Source organism: Mus musculus, chromosome 4 (genome assembly GCF_000001635.26).
Source record: "Mus musculus strain C57BL/6J chromosome 4, GRCm38.p6 C57BL/6J".
Taxonomy (NCBI): Eukaryota; Metazoa; Chordata; class Mammalia; order Rodentia; family Muridae; genus Mus; species Mus musculus.
In genome coordinates this window covers 58,867,512-58,882,715 of record NC_000070.6, presented here as the reverse complement: position 1 = coordinate 58,882,715, position 15,204 = coordinate 58,867,512, and the positions used below count along the sequence as shown (strand labels likewise).

The 15,204-nt window shown below is 35.3% G+C and overlaps 1 protein-coding gene across 6 annotated transcripts in view; it reads left to right on the top strand.

The window, feature by feature from the left end:
- Ecpas (Ecm29 proteasome adaptor and scaffold) overlaps positions 1–15,204 on the top strand; it is a 120,515-nt gene that overhangs the window by 35,033 nt on the left and 70,278 nt on the right. For 5 of the 6 annotated variants that reach the window (XM_006537850.4, XM_006537848.4, NM_172381.3 and 2 more), the window contains 5 exons: positions 3,582–3,698; positions 5,553–5,671; positions 7,143–7,292; positions 9,956–10,127; positions 13,162–13,301. In XM_006537850.4, the coding sequence (XP_006537913.1) occupies positions 3,585–3,698; positions 5,553–5,671; positions 7,143–7,292; positions 9,956–10,127; positions 13,162–13,301 (695 nt within the window). In that variant the 5' untranslated portion in view covers positions 3,582–3,584. Of the gene's footprint in view, positions 1–3,581; positions 3,699–5,552; positions 5,672–7,142; positions 7,293–9,955; positions 10,128–10,494; positions 10,755–13,161; positions 13,302–15,204 lie in introns of those variants that run through there. The other variant, XM_011250007.3, reaches the window with a different exon arrangement.

Sequence of the window (15,204 nt, the reverse complement as noted above, 5' to 3'; positions counted from 1 at the left end):
TCTAACTTTTATTGGTTACTATTATCAAAATTATACTATTGTTTACTTGTTTGCTTGCTTGCTTATTTATTGATTGATTGATTGATTGATTGATTGTTCTGGTCTCTAACCCAGTGGTTTCTACATGCTTGACAATTAATATGCCACTCAGCCTAGCCTGTTTTAATTTGAGCTTTTTTTAAAAAAAGGATTTATTTATTTTATGTATATGAGTATACTGTAGCTGTCTTCAGACACGCCAGAAGGGTGTCAGATCTCATTACAGATGATTGTGAGCCACCATGTGGTTGCTGGGAATTGAACTTAGGACCTCTGGAAGAGCAGTCAGTGCTTTTAACAGCTGAGCCATCTCTCCAGCCCCTTAATTTGAGCTGTTTTAAAAGACAAACCAGTGATTAGGTATTTCTTCTTGTTAATTGCATTTTTCTGTTTTACTCAAATTGTTTTTCTTTTTCTCATATAAGATTTTTATCTATATGATAGTGTAATAATGGTTATGTGTTAAGAAAAGTGCTAAGAAGTTGTAAGTTTATATAGGGTAATATGAACTAGTTCTTTCTTTTCTACATTTTACAGATGAAGCCAAGTTTAGAATGATCAATGAACTTTTATTTTTATTTGTGTTTATATGTAGCCCTGGCTAGCCTGGAAGTCTAGACAAGGATGGCCTTGAACTCACAGATCTGTGTGCCTCAGCTCTCAATTGCTGGTTTTAAAGGTGTGTCCCACTACCACCCAGCTCAATTATTGATTCCCCACCCCCCTACTATTTAGCCTTGACTGTCCCAGAGTTCCCTCTGAAGACTCTCCTAGACGCTGTAGACTTTCCTAGAGTTCCCTCTGTGGTCTCAAACTCACAGAGATCTGCCTGCCTCTGCCTCCAAATGCTTGGATTAAAGGCATGCACCACCACTGCCTGGCTAGTTAATGAATTTTTAAACGATCAAATAATGAATAGGTGAGCCAAGATTTAAAATTTAAAATAAATTTTCTTTCACTAATTATGTTTTCAAGAATGCTCAGGATGAATAAAAGCCTGTTTATGAACTTGTCTTTGGTGTTCTGGTTATACCTTAGAGTTATACAGTATGCAGTGTTTGCTTTTATTTTTGACTTAATTATTAGTAAGAACATTGGTTTTAGTTTTGAAATATTTGTTGCAAAAGTTTCCTTATTACATTGTGGACTGAGACCACTGTAAACTTTTTTTTTTTTTTGGTGTGTGTGGTGTGTGGTACTTTGGTTAGCTACCACGTACGGGCTTTTGTGTAAGAGAAGCATGTGTTCTGCCATTGACTTACATCTCTGATCTAAAGTGTATTCTGTGTTCTGAGAAAAATCCTTCATAAGATTAAAAAATTATATTCTTGTTTGTTGAATGTGGAGTTGAGCATGCCCTGAGACTATTTGCTGTTAACACTCTACAGTTATATCTTGAGAATCTGTCTTCTAGTCTTATATATTGGTAGTTACAGATTACAGCCTTCTCTGGTTGTAGTTTTCCTGTTTAATATTTTTGATGTACAAGTTTAACATTAGTGATTATAGTATGTTACATATATTTATGTATATCTTTATTAGCAAAGGGATACTGTTAAGCAAACTTGAAAACTCCTGGGAAAAAGGAAACAATAGTTAAAGCTGATAGACTTTAACATTGTGCCACTCAGATAGATCTTTTTTATTCAATCCTGTAGCTTTGAAGAATTGTCATTTGAGTCCTTCAGATAGGAAAAATGATCCTGAAATTAATAGTAATAGCCACAATTATTGGTTAGTGTCTCAATTTAATAATTCTGTGAGGTATAGGTGCTCTAATCATTCCTATTTTATAGATGAAAAAACTGGGACTCAAAGTAAGTTGCCTTATATCACATGACTAACAATATACTTTATAAATCGAGACTTAATAGATAAGTAATTTCAAAATTAATCTGGCTTCTGCAAGGTACTCCTTCTGTGTAATGGTTACACATGTTAATTTTTTTTTTTTTACTATATTTACAAAAGTAAATTTAATTCATCCAAGGCCAGCCAAAGTAAATAGAGATTAAAAATGACTCTGAAGGAAGCAGTAGAACTTTTTTTGTGTGGTATTTTGATTTTTAGGCAGTGGAGTCTTGATAGGTGTTTTTACTTTTATAGTATATGTTGTTCACTGTTATGCCTTATAAATTTTAGAACTAGTGTAATAATAATTGTCATTTGAATGGTATTGCTAATAAAAGATACAGATATTGAGCACAAATTTATAATGCAGTTTTCCTCTTTCATAACTATATAAAAGAGATCTTGGATTTATTTATTTCTTTTAGTTTTTTAGGACAGGGGTTCACTATGTCACAGCCCTGGCTATCCTGGAGCTTGCTCTATACACCAGGCTGTCCTTGAACTCAGAGATCTGCCTGTCACTGTCTCTTGAGTGCTGGAATTAAAGGCATGTGCCAGCACTGCCTGGCTAGAATGCATTTTTAATTTAAGGAAAATGAGAGTTGCTAAGTCGAATTCCGTTATAATTAACTTTTTTTGGTAAGCATTATTAGAATAGAAGGAAGTTAATGCTTGACTGTATTTGATGTTAGCTAGCAAGTCTGTAGAACAACTTGAGCTCTTAAATACTACTGGGAGAACTGAAAATTATTATGCTCATTTTGGAGAGTAAGTGAAAGCATCTGTTCAAACTGGGCATGTGCAGAACCTACTGACCAAACACTTTGGTCTTGGATTTATATCCAACAAAAATAAGCACATACATATACCAAAGGGCATATCTAAAAACATCGTCTCAGCATTATATTTAGTCACTCAAAATGGTAGCTTTCACTAATGTGTGCTTTGAGGCTTCAGTGCATATCTAAGAAGTGATATATCATAGATGCAGCCCTTAATTAAAATGTTCAGTCGTTCCTTTGGGAGAGATTAAAAAAAATCTCATTTCTCAGTGTTCATTTTCTTCTTAGTACATAATATATTGGAGTAAGACTGTGGTCATTTATCAGAAACTTGTATATTTTCCTTTCTTTCCACAGGAATTGCTGATGTGTTAATTTCTACTTTTGTTTCTTTCCCATTTTAGGGGAGGAGGGAGGTTTTATGTTTTTACTTAAATTCTCTTAGTGGTTTTAGATGATTTTTCAGGATAAAATAAACATACTTCAGTGTTTTGCTAAACTCTGTTATAATCCAGATCCTAATTTTATGAATTCTTACCACTCTGGGTTTCAGATAGATATAATTTGCCATATTCTATTAGGTCCAGTTCCTTTTCTGAAACCAATTTTCTCCTTGAAATTTATTCCCTAGAACTCAGTGTTCCTACTACATTTTCTTACAAGTACGCCTATTTGGCCAACCAAGTATATCTAGAGACAGTAGAATCTTATATTTTACATTGTAATAATCTTGGTATCTTGCAAAATGCAGATACTGTGTTTCTGATTCTGATACATCCCTTTCTGCGTTATAAACTTTATGTTCCTTAAAAGAAAGAAGTAGCTACTTTCCACTAAGACAAGTAATGTCTAAGAAATGAATTTATTTTTAAGATATAATTGATAATTCTAGTTCTGTCTTTGTTTTAGGTAATGGAACTGCTGGTCCATCTGAATAAACGTATAAAAAGCCGCCCCAAAATACAGCTTCCAGTAGAAACACTATTGGTTCAGTACCAGGACCCTGCTGCAGTTTCCTTTGTCACGGTGAGAGTTAGTTTGGAATTTTTTTTGCGGGGAGGGGGGTTTACGTCAGTCTTCTCAGTGTTTAGTTGATGCCATCAATGTTTATTGGCAAACTTAAAAGTTTCATTCTTAGACCATACCTAACTGAAACAGTTGTTTTTTTTTTTTTTTTTTTTTTTTAATGCTGTGTTATTTTTTCATGGAGTACTGATTCACAGGTAATGCTGCTTCAAAGAAGTTATAGGAACATGGTAATGAATGGCCATTTATTGGGCAAAGAAATGTTGGTGAAATGACTGTGAGGTATTTAATATAAAAAAGAATGATTTTACTTATACAGAATCTGAACAAGTTAATATCAAAGACATTAAGAGTAGAGTACCGATTATCAGAAGTTGGGGGAAAATTAATTGCTAGGTACTAAGTCTAGAGAACAGGAACTTGTGATGTGCTGTGCTTGCGCAGTTGGAATGACTGTAGGTAATGGGTACTTTCTGCAAACAGGTGTTTACAGGCGCCCAGTGTGGTGTAGGATTGCAGTTCCTTTGGCTTGTTAGGTTGAGGCAGGAGTATTGCTTGAGCTCAGAAGTTCAAGAATAGCCTGAACAAATTATGGGATGCTCTTCTTGAATATGAACTCTGAAACAACAAAATAACTTACAGAAAGCTAGAAAAAGGGCTTTCAAGGTCTTGCCTTAATGGAATGATAGATATTTAAGGGTATGTTTAACCTAATAGAAGCAACATATAATGTATACATAGATTTAAATGTCACATTGGTACTCTATAATATGTATACTTTTCTAAAAACAACTTGGAACTGGGGATTAAGCCAGGGGCCCTTTGCGTGCAAGGTAAACCTTCTACTGAGCCAGGCCCCTACCCAATGCATGTAATTGCTTTTATGTAAGTAACAGTAATTTGATTCTTAGTATCTGAGATAAATCTGAAAAGAGAGAAGAGTTAGCAATACTCTTTCTGATGTGTGTACTCAGAAGCTATCCTTTTTTGTAGTGGAGTAAATCTGAGACTGGCAAGTATTCCTCTTCATTCCGTTTCATGAAAACAAAATTTAAAAAATGTTGATGTTATATGATGACAGATAGTGTTTTTTTCTGGCTCTTGTAATTTTTCACAGTGGGGCAAAATTTCCCAGATTGTTTTATCAGGAGTCACAGTTTTATTTGGAGGTGCTGTGTCTATTTTCTACATATAATTTCATTATAAGACAGTATCTTTCCTTTAACCAAATACAAATATTGAGGTCAATATCTATGCCAAATAGAAGGAAGGCCTTCTGATGCCTGTTCATTTCTGTGAAGAATCCTTCAGATTAGCAACTATCTTATTTCTACATCTGGATTTATACTCATGAGTTTACTTGAGTTGTAAATTTTGCAAAGGTTGTATATAGTGCTACGGATAACATCTGCAGCCCTCAGTTTCCCTGGATTACCTGCCATCCATTGCTGAGTTGTTACTGGATTGAGGGACCACATAGTGCTGCAGTTCCTAAGATGGTTTTAGTAATTGACCTGTGAAATGGAAGCTTGGGATTTGTTAACATGTGATCTTGGGTTATTGCAGCAAACCGGGAGATCTGCTGATAATGTGTATTATAAAGGTTTAGATAGGCTAAATGCCTTTTTTCTTCCTAGCAGTAGTAATTGACATGTGACTGTTTCTGGTTAAGTTACCTTTTTTACATAAAAAGCTGACTTTAAAAAGAAGTTGTGCTTAGGGTCTTCCCCGAGATGAGTAATTTGGAAGCTGTAATAAACAGAGGATGATTCTTGTGATGGTTGTGTTATAAGAATAACTTTCTGTAATTGAATTTTTCCCTCCATACTCACTTGCCTTCTCTTACTGCATTAGAATTTTACTATAATTTATGTTAAGATGGGCTATCCTCGCCTGCCAGTGGAAAAACAATGTGAGCTGGCCCCTACGCTTCTTACTGCCATGGAAGGGAAACCTCAGCCACAGCAGGATAGGTAAGGCTTCCTCGCTTACCTGTTCCCATCTGTAAGAGTCAACAACTTTTGCCTTTCAGATACAGGTCAAGTCTGGTTTTACTTGGCAACTGGAAAGGCTTGGGCTTGTTTACCTGAAGGATAGTTGAATTTTCTATGATATTTTAGTTACTGTTTTATTAGTGGCATTATAAAGTTCTTCATATGAACACAAAAAAATATGTAAGACTGACACTTTCCTAAATTTAACTGCTTCACGTTTTTTGTTGTCTTTTTAAAAGTGGTTGTTTTATGTGATGTTAAAAATCTATTTCATTGATTTGTTTTCCTTTCATCTCATCTGGAGAGAAGGCACTGTTGTTAAGAGTACTGTCTGCTCTTTCAGATGACCCAGGTTCAATTCCTACCAACCACATAATACTCACAGCCATTTGTTAACTCCAATTCCAGGGGGTCCAGAACCCTTTTCTGGCTCTGGGCACTAGGCTATCTTTGTTGTGTATAGATTTGGCATATAGATGAAATACCCACGCATGCATTAAATAACTAAAAAGAACATTTTTCATTAAAACATTTCTGTCTTGATGGATAAAACATTTCTCAACAATTTCTGGAAGCAATAGGGTAATATAGGCACTGGAAAAAAAATGAAGGCCTTTTATAACATCATTTATTTGTGGGCTTAGAGAAAATATCTTTATCTCAGATCTGTCAATTAGAAAGTTTCCAGTTCTGGTTTATTTATCAGTCAATCAGTTGTTTGATAATGGTCTTGGGGATCAAATGCAGGGCCTCAGAAGCCTTGAATAAAAGACTACAGGTGTTTACAATGAAATTAATAATTGAAGCAAATTTTTATTGAAAGAACATGTTGAACTTTACTTTTATCTAAAATGTAACATGAACCTTCTGGTAACCTTCTGGTAAAATCAAGTTTATTTTATATACATTTTTCTAGATTCTTAAAGTGATGAACCATGTTGGCTAAGAGCCAGTTATCACTTAATACTTTGAGATCTTTGTTCAAATCTTTGAGATTTGTTGTTTTTGTTTTTGTTTTATTTTGAGACAGTTTCTCTGTGTAGTTCTGTGTGTCTTGGAACTTGCTCTGTTAGCCAGCCTGATCTCAAATTACTGAGTGCTGGGATTAAAAGCATGTACCACCACCATGCCCAGCTTAATATTTGAGTCTTTTTAATTTGTATTTTTACATTTTTTGAGACAGAGTTTCTTTGTGTAGCCCTGGGTATCCTGGGACTAACCCTGTAGATCAGGCTGGTCTTAAACTCACAGAAATCTAGTTGCTTCTGCTTCCTGAGTACTAGGGACTAGGAAATCAAGGTTACTCCCTAAATTAAGACTTTGTCCCTAATTGGTATAAAAAATGAATAGCTCCTGATATAATTGCCAATTTGTATTAAGTATATCTTTTATTTGCGTGTATAAAAATCGATTTATAAACTAGCTGCAATAAATTTAATTTTTCTTTCAGCTTAATGCATCTTTTAATACCAACTCTTTTTCACATGAAGTACCCGGCTGAATCATCAAAGTCAGCTTCTCCTTTTAATCTTGCTGAGAAACCAAAGACTGTGCAGCTGCTCTTGGACTTTATGCTAGATGTCCTTCTGATGCCTTACGGGTGAGTTAAAAATGACAGAGAGCCAAGCAGTGTTGTCTTGAGAGTTTACTCTGTGGAAATTGTATGCTACTTTAAATGGCTCAGCTTATGTGTGATGCATCTCTGAGGATTTGCAGCAGTACTAAATGCTAAAGTCCAGCTCTGCTACATATTGGCTGTATAGATATAGTAATGCTGTTGTCATTTTTAGATTTCACCAGTCCCCAGCTGAAGTAAATGTTGAGTCTCCTAGCTCTGTGTACCTTAGGAAATCAGGAAATCATATCCAGTTTTCCTTGTTCTGTTTTCCTTGATGTCTTGGAATTTCTTTTGCACTTCTACCATTTAGTAGTGGATCTGTTTGGCTCTTCCTACAATTTTGTTCTCATAGCTTTGTTTTTTGATTCACTTTCTTTAGTGTACAAAATGTGATTTACATTCTACAGGCGTATCATTGGACTCTGCTTATCCCTCTCATGTCTTCAAACAGTGCTGTAGAGTTGCCTGATTTTTAGCACAGATTTTAAAGCACATCTTAGAAGCATGGGTTCTCAGTAGCCATCATTACATGTATTCAGTGATTCATACTCCCCTCCAAGTACTTCCACCTTATTCTTTAAGATAATGCAGTACTTTAGGATATTTCTCTACAGAGAAACAAAGTCACCTTGGAAAATATCTCTTACTGGCCAGATGTCAACTCGGTGTCTGCTACAGACATTTCTTATTTTGTGTAGACATATTTGCTCTATTTTCTGTGTCCCTCATAGCCCCCAAGAACTACCTGTGTAGTACTTTGTGTTTTTATCACATTGTTGACATCTTCCTCTTTCTTAAAGGTTTTTCAGCCCCTTGCAGTGTTTTATCAGGCTTTTGAATCTGGTTTCCAGATTGTGGTCTGACACTAGCCTACTGATTTGGTCTTGCTGCTAGAGATAGTTTCTAAACTGCTACTTTTACTCCGTTTTCCCCTGATCTTGAGGGTATATGTACATAGACGACCATGCACATGGAGTTGCATAGCATCTATCCTCAGTGCAGAGACGAGAAGGTTAAGGCTGTATGGTTCTTTCTCTTCCAGTTGGCTCTCCTTCTGCCCCTCTAGTTTAATAGCTTGATTTTTCAGGGCCTTTACTACAGGCAAGAAGCTGAAATAGTGAACTGGAAGTGGGGTGAGGCTATAAACTCTCATATCTCACCCTCAGTGACTTTTCTTCGTCCAGCAGAATTGCATCTTATGGCTATGGGGATATAATCTCCCCTAGAAGCGCCAGCAATTGGGAACTCATTTAAACCAATACAGCTTCCAAGCTTCTCATTCTTTAATGAGAATTTTAGTATCTATTATGATCTATTATCAGTATAGAATTAATATCAGTATAGAGTTAAAGGGATTTCAACTAATGTTTGTATAAAATATAAATATGATTATGAGGAATAATAGTTTTAATTGGATGAAAAATAAATTTATTAGAGGTCTTATTTCTATTCTACAAGCTAAAAAGTATGTCAGATAACAATAACAAGGAGACACATACAAGGAGCTTTGAATATATAATGAGAAAATTCTTTTTTTTTTTCAAAATTTCCTACTTTTAAAACTTTGTTATTATTCTTTGTATGTGTACAGAGTATGAGTGAAGTACAGTTCTGTGGAGTTGGGTCTCTCACCTTTAATGGGTTTCAGGACTTAAATTCAGGTTGTCAGGCTTGTGTGGCAAATGCCTTTTAACCATTGAGCCATCTTGCCAGGCCCTGACTGATGCCTTTTACTTTAGTTTTAACTTTTAGAATGTTACATGCTTGTATGGGAGGCAGTTTGTGAGAGGCTTCAGTGAGTTTTCTAATGTGAGTTACAAAGTAAGGGAAAAAACCGTAAAAGCTTTGTTTGGAGCATAGAACAATACTAACCATAAGCCTTGTGGGGTCAATAGGCATATGTCTGTATTTGTCATTAAAAAATCAAAATGTAGTGAGTGTAAACTAACTTATCAGATAATAATATGTACCTGGAAATGGCATAAACATTTTGTAGTTCACTTATAACTGCCTTGAGTGATAGGTTCTTCTGATTAATTTGCTGACGATATATATATATATATATATATATATATATATATATATATATATGTATATATATATATGTATGTATACCTTTGAGATTTTTTTTTATATTGCTGGACAGTGTTGCTGCATGCCTTCAATCCTAGCAGAGGCAGGTGGATCTCTGAGTTTCAGGCCAGCCTGGTCTATAGAGTGATTTCCAGGACAGCCAGGGCTATACAGAGAAACTCTGTCTTCAAAATCAAAATAAGTACAAAAGTGATTTTTACGTGGAAATTTTTATTTTCGTTGTTGCTCTAGCACAGTGGTGCTAAAAGTGACTCTTTAGTAGAGTTCCTCATGTTTTGATGACCCCTAACTGTGATATTACTTTTGTTGCTACTTCATAACTGTAATTTTACTATTATGAATGGTAATGTAAATAGCTGTGTTTTACCATAGTTTTAGGTGACCTGTGAGAGAGTCATTTTACTCCCAAAGGGGGTGCGACCCAGAGGTTAAGAACCACAGCTCTAGCATAATACTGTTCAACGACAGAGTGAGTGTTTTATGTATATATGTGTAGATATACACAAATTCACATGCTTTTATAGAGAGTTAAAGTTTTATTTTCTTTTCAGATATGTGTTAAATGAATCCCAGAGTCGCCAAAATTCATCATCATCATCACAGGGTTCTTCTTCAAACAGTGGGGGAGGTTCTGGAATCCCACAGCCTCCCCCAGGAATGAGCTTTTATGCAGCTAAACGAGTTATTGGTGACAACCCGTGGACACCTGAACAGTTGGAACAGGTATCATCACAGCTGCTCTTTATAGGAGTACTGACCCTGAACTCTTGCCCCTGTGAAGTTCATGGAAGCATGTGCAGAGCAATTCCTGTAATTTCAAGTTCTCTAAAGAGTATGTTGGAAAGGAGCAAATTCTTTTCCTCTGTCATTTATTTGTTAAAGCCCTAGGGATGGGGGGAGTGGGAAATGAGCGTATGTCTTTCTAACAGTGTTCACATCTTTCAAGTACTATGCACAACCTATTTTATATTGAGCAAATTTAGTTTTCTCTCATTTTAATTTATAACTATAGGTCTTAATTATGTAGTTCCTTTGATGCAGTTAAAATACAATTTATCTTTCATTATTCAATATTTTAGGGCTGTACATTTTGTGTAAAGTGAGGAACCTCTATACTTCACAAGTGACAATGTGGGGAAAAGCATGACTCCCTTTTATATTTCTTCTTGGGGTTTTAAAATTGGCATTAAGAATTTTATTCTGGATTTAAACAGGACACAGATGTTCTCTGAGCAGCTTTTAAAAATGACTGGTGCTCTACAGAGAAGGTGCCTCCCTGTGTCTGTCATCAGGCACCTCAGGGAAGAACAGAAATCAGTATGTAATTATTTTGGAATTCAAGCAACATGGGTTAGTCTTCCAATCCTTCCTTTATTTCTCCATAGCAGTCTCAATGATTTGATCTTTTCTTTTTGGGAATGTAAGTGATCATTGACAAAAGTGTTTTCAGGAGAGAGAAAAAGAAGCAAATGGGGCATTCTTGCCACTCAAAATTTAGTGTTCTATTCAATGAGGGTTATAATTGATTAGATTTACTTCATGCTTATACACCTTTTACCTCCTCCCTCCTCCCCTTAAGCCATAGTGTGAATCTAGAAACCACTCTAATGAGTGTGACATGACCTATGGCAGGCACTATACTGGGTACTTTTAGTATACTATCTCATTTAATCCTCACAGCAACTAATGAGGTAGCGAAATTTTCTAAAGCTCCTTTCCTAAAAGGTATGGAAGTTTTGAGATTCACCAGGGTCTCTTTTCTGATACCGGACTCTTAGCCTAGCCCTTTGTGAGGCTTAAAGCTGAATATACTGGAGAGTACTAGTTATTGCTATTGTTCATTTATAATCTTAAGTTGGTCATTGTTTGCTGAATTTAAAGGTTTCTGTATCTGTTTTGTCTGTTTCATAATCTGGTGCTGAAATGAATAGTTTAGCTTTAAAAACAAAACCTTTTTAATTTTGAATACTTTTTTCCCCCCAAGTAAATCAACTTACTTTCTCTTTCTTTCTCTCTCTCTCTCTCTCTCTCTCTCTCTCTCTCTGTTTTTCAAGACAGGGTTTCCCTATGTAGCCCTGGCTGTCTTGGACTCTCTCTGTAGACCAGACTGGTCTCAAACTCAGAGTCCACCTCCTCTTCCTCCTTTGAGTTGGGCTTAAAGGTGTGTGCTACCATGCCTGGCTAAATATACTCATTCTTATTTTAATTAAAACATATTTTTTATTTTTTTCTGATTATAAAGGTAAAGGTTTTAGTAGTCAGGAATAGAATTGAGGGTACGGGACATGTAGCTTAGTTGAGAGAGTTTACCTAGCATGCATAAAGCCGTGGTTGAGTCCTGGCACTCCGTGACTAAGACATGGTGCATGCTTGTAGTCCAGCACTCAGGAGGAGAAGGCAAGGAAATACAAGGTGTTCAAAGTCATTCTTGGCTGCATAGTTCATTTGAGACCCTGATTTAAAAGAAAGGAAAGAAAAGAAACCCCCTGCCCTGCCCCCAAAACAAAACCTCCCAAAATAATGCTCAGTGATAGAGCCTAGCAGCCAGGCTTAGGGCGGCGAGCTCAGTCCAGAGCACCTCAAGGAAACAATAGAACAATCCGCCTCCAGTTCTGCCTCTGTCTGTCTGTCTGTCTGTCTCTCTTCCTCTGTGTGTGAACAGTTTTATAGAATACGTTTTTATTTGCCACATTATAGTTTAGTCTTTGAAGATTAAAGAAAAATCTGTCCTTTTACTGCTTGTGTAAGATTTAACTATGTTTTATGTTTTAACTTGTGATTTATTGTTGAGACTCTTGTCATTTTTGGTTTTTAGTACACTTTCATTATGTATTGTGTATTTGACTTTTATAATCATCCCCTTTGCAGTTTACGTTAATGACTCCTCCACCTTTCAAACTGTATTTCTTATTATAATTAAATTATACTGAGAAGGCCTTTTTGTCATCAGCTACACTTTTTTATTGGCATTCTTTTCCATTTAATTTTTAAAAAATTTCTTTCTCATTTAATAATTGTATATTTTATCATTCCTAATTCATACATCTGAGAATTATTATGTAACTGGTTTTTAAAGTGAGGATAAAATTTTACTTTTCAGGTGTATTTGTCCCTGAATGATGGGCAGTGAAGTTCATAGCTCTTTCACATTTCAGAAAGTCCTTTTTAAAATCTATTGTGCTTCATTGAGTATGTTAGTTTAAACACTACTCTTGGATTGAGTTGCACTTGGAGTGACTAGAAATCATTTTCTTTATTTTTAGTCTTAAAAATATGTATATGTTAACAGTAGAATAAAACTGAAATGTGAGTTGTTCAAAATGTTTCTCACAAGCATCTATCAGACACTTTGTTCGTAATGTATTGCTTCTCACCTGGAGATGTGGACAGAGATGTTAAGTCCTTATCCCTCTAGGAAGGTCGTGTGGCCTAGTAGGGAGACTCTTGTTGTTTTGTTGTCAGAGACTTGTCTTTGAAGCCTACTGTCATCATTTGTTGTGTAGTTTAATGTTTTAAGCTTTGCCTCAGTTTCTTCATCTAAAAGTGTCTGTAATTATATCTACCTCATAGATTGTGAGGGTTAAATGAAATTGTGAATAGTTAAGATAGTGTAGTGTCTGGCACATTATAAACCTAAGTAGGAGCTCTACTGTTGCATTAATCCATGGCTTATGACCGTGTTGTTATGTTAACTAGCTTTAGTGCGTGCTCTTTGTTTCCCTGACCCTTCTTTCTCCTTCCCTTCACTTATCTGCAGTGCAAATTGGGTATAGTGAAGTTCATAGAAGCTGAGCAGGTGCCTGAACTTGAAGCTGTTCTCCACCTGGTGATTGCTTCTAGTGACACACGCCATAGTGTCGCGACAGCCGCAGACCTGGAGTTGAAAAGCAAGCAGAGGTAATTACTTCCTTGTTAAGCTTTCAAAATCAAAAGGCAGAGTTCTTAAATCTTTGCAGGGTTTTATGAAATGATGTATTCAGCTTAGGAAACTAGGACACATTCTTAGTTGTAAGTTAATAAAGTTTACCAACGAGCAAAAATCTGTGTCCAAAAAAAACCTATTTGAAAATGTATTTCAAAGCTAAAATAGGTTAGGAATGCCATTATAATTAATAAAATTTTCCGCTAGGCAAATAAACTGAAAGTTAATGTTGAAAACAATAGACCCAAGAAATAATTAACTTTTGATTTTTCTCTCGTCTCAGACCAGTTAAGATCCCTTTTAATAATGAATGTGTATGTATTGTGGTTGTTATAGTAAAAACCAGGCTTATGGAAGAATTACTGAGTAAAACTTAAATCTACATTGAAAAGAGATACAAATAATAGAGGAATAATCTTTGTATGAAATAAAAATCAATGGAAAATGAGTAGTTTGTACCTATGGTTAAATACAGGTATATTGAAGTGGTAAATCCATTTAAGTTTCTGAGGAAGTACTGTATCTTATATCTTATTTGAGCAGTGAGTCATTAAATAAATAAATATATACACACACATTTATACATACACACACATATACATATACATAGTAAATCTGGGAATTCATGATCTAACCATTCAAAAGAAGAAAATATATTTAGAAATGTTATAACTTTAGTCATTATAGCATGTCTTACAGTTATTGAAAAATAAAAACCTGAATACCTCATGTCACATAACCCAGCACTTGAGAGACAGGAGCAGCAGATCTTAGTAGTTCAGTAGCTCTTGCTACACAGTGAGGTCCTGTATATATATTTAAAATGTAAATCCTGAGGTATTTGTAACTGGCTTCTTTGGGATGGTTTTGTTAGATAGCTTAGACTGCCCCAGGCTTTCTACCCTGTGTCTCTGCCTACTGCGGATTACAGGTGTGTGCTTCCGTGTCCAGAAGGTTGAATGCATGCAGGTTGTTAAAATAACATTTATAAGACAGAAATAGCGAAAATGCCATAAAACTTTATAACTGATATATGCATTTTACTTTGCTTCCTCTAAGAAGAAAGTGCAAGGAGGTATAATAAAATAAGGAAATTAATTTAATGGACCTTAGTTTGCTCTATTGCAGTGTTTGGGTAGATAATGGCAGTGGCTGAGAGTGGCTTCCACTGGGAAGCATATGAGGTGGCTTATAGCAGGGCTTCTTAAACTTTTCTAAGTGATCCTTTTGTTTGAAATCCTTTTTGTTTGAGAATTTCTTTATGTGACTATGGATATATATTTTGTGATTCTTTTTGTTTGAAATTTTTTATGTGACTGTGTATGTATGAAATAGATATGGAGAGCAAACATTTGCTGGTAATAAATCAAACTCATTTAAAACAGTTTTGCTATACATACATCTTTTCCATTTGTTTATGAGGAAATCAATTTTTTATTAATAAGATGGATAGGCTTGTTCAAATTTACACATAGAATTAAATCTTGGCTGGATATTTGATACTCTAAGGCAGAACATCTTTAACGTGCATGCTTTAGGATTTTGGTTTTATAATGGTTACTGCTAAGAACCCTTGCTTTACCTACTCAGCACAAAATGGCTGGAGGAAATTTAAGGCATCTAGAAATTATTGGAAATTCTGTCCTGATCCTATGCCAAAACTCTTGCAATGATTTTGTTTTTTAAAGTTAAACTCAAGTCAGCAACTCAGCAAGTTTTAATTAAATATTCTAACATGATACAATTCAAAGATAGACTCTTTTGATATTTGCATACTACGAATGATGGTAGGAAAAAAAGAGAAGTTTTATTTTATGTGTTTAACTCAGTTTCTATAAGAGGTGGAGTGTACAGTAGGAACAGTGACATTTACAACCT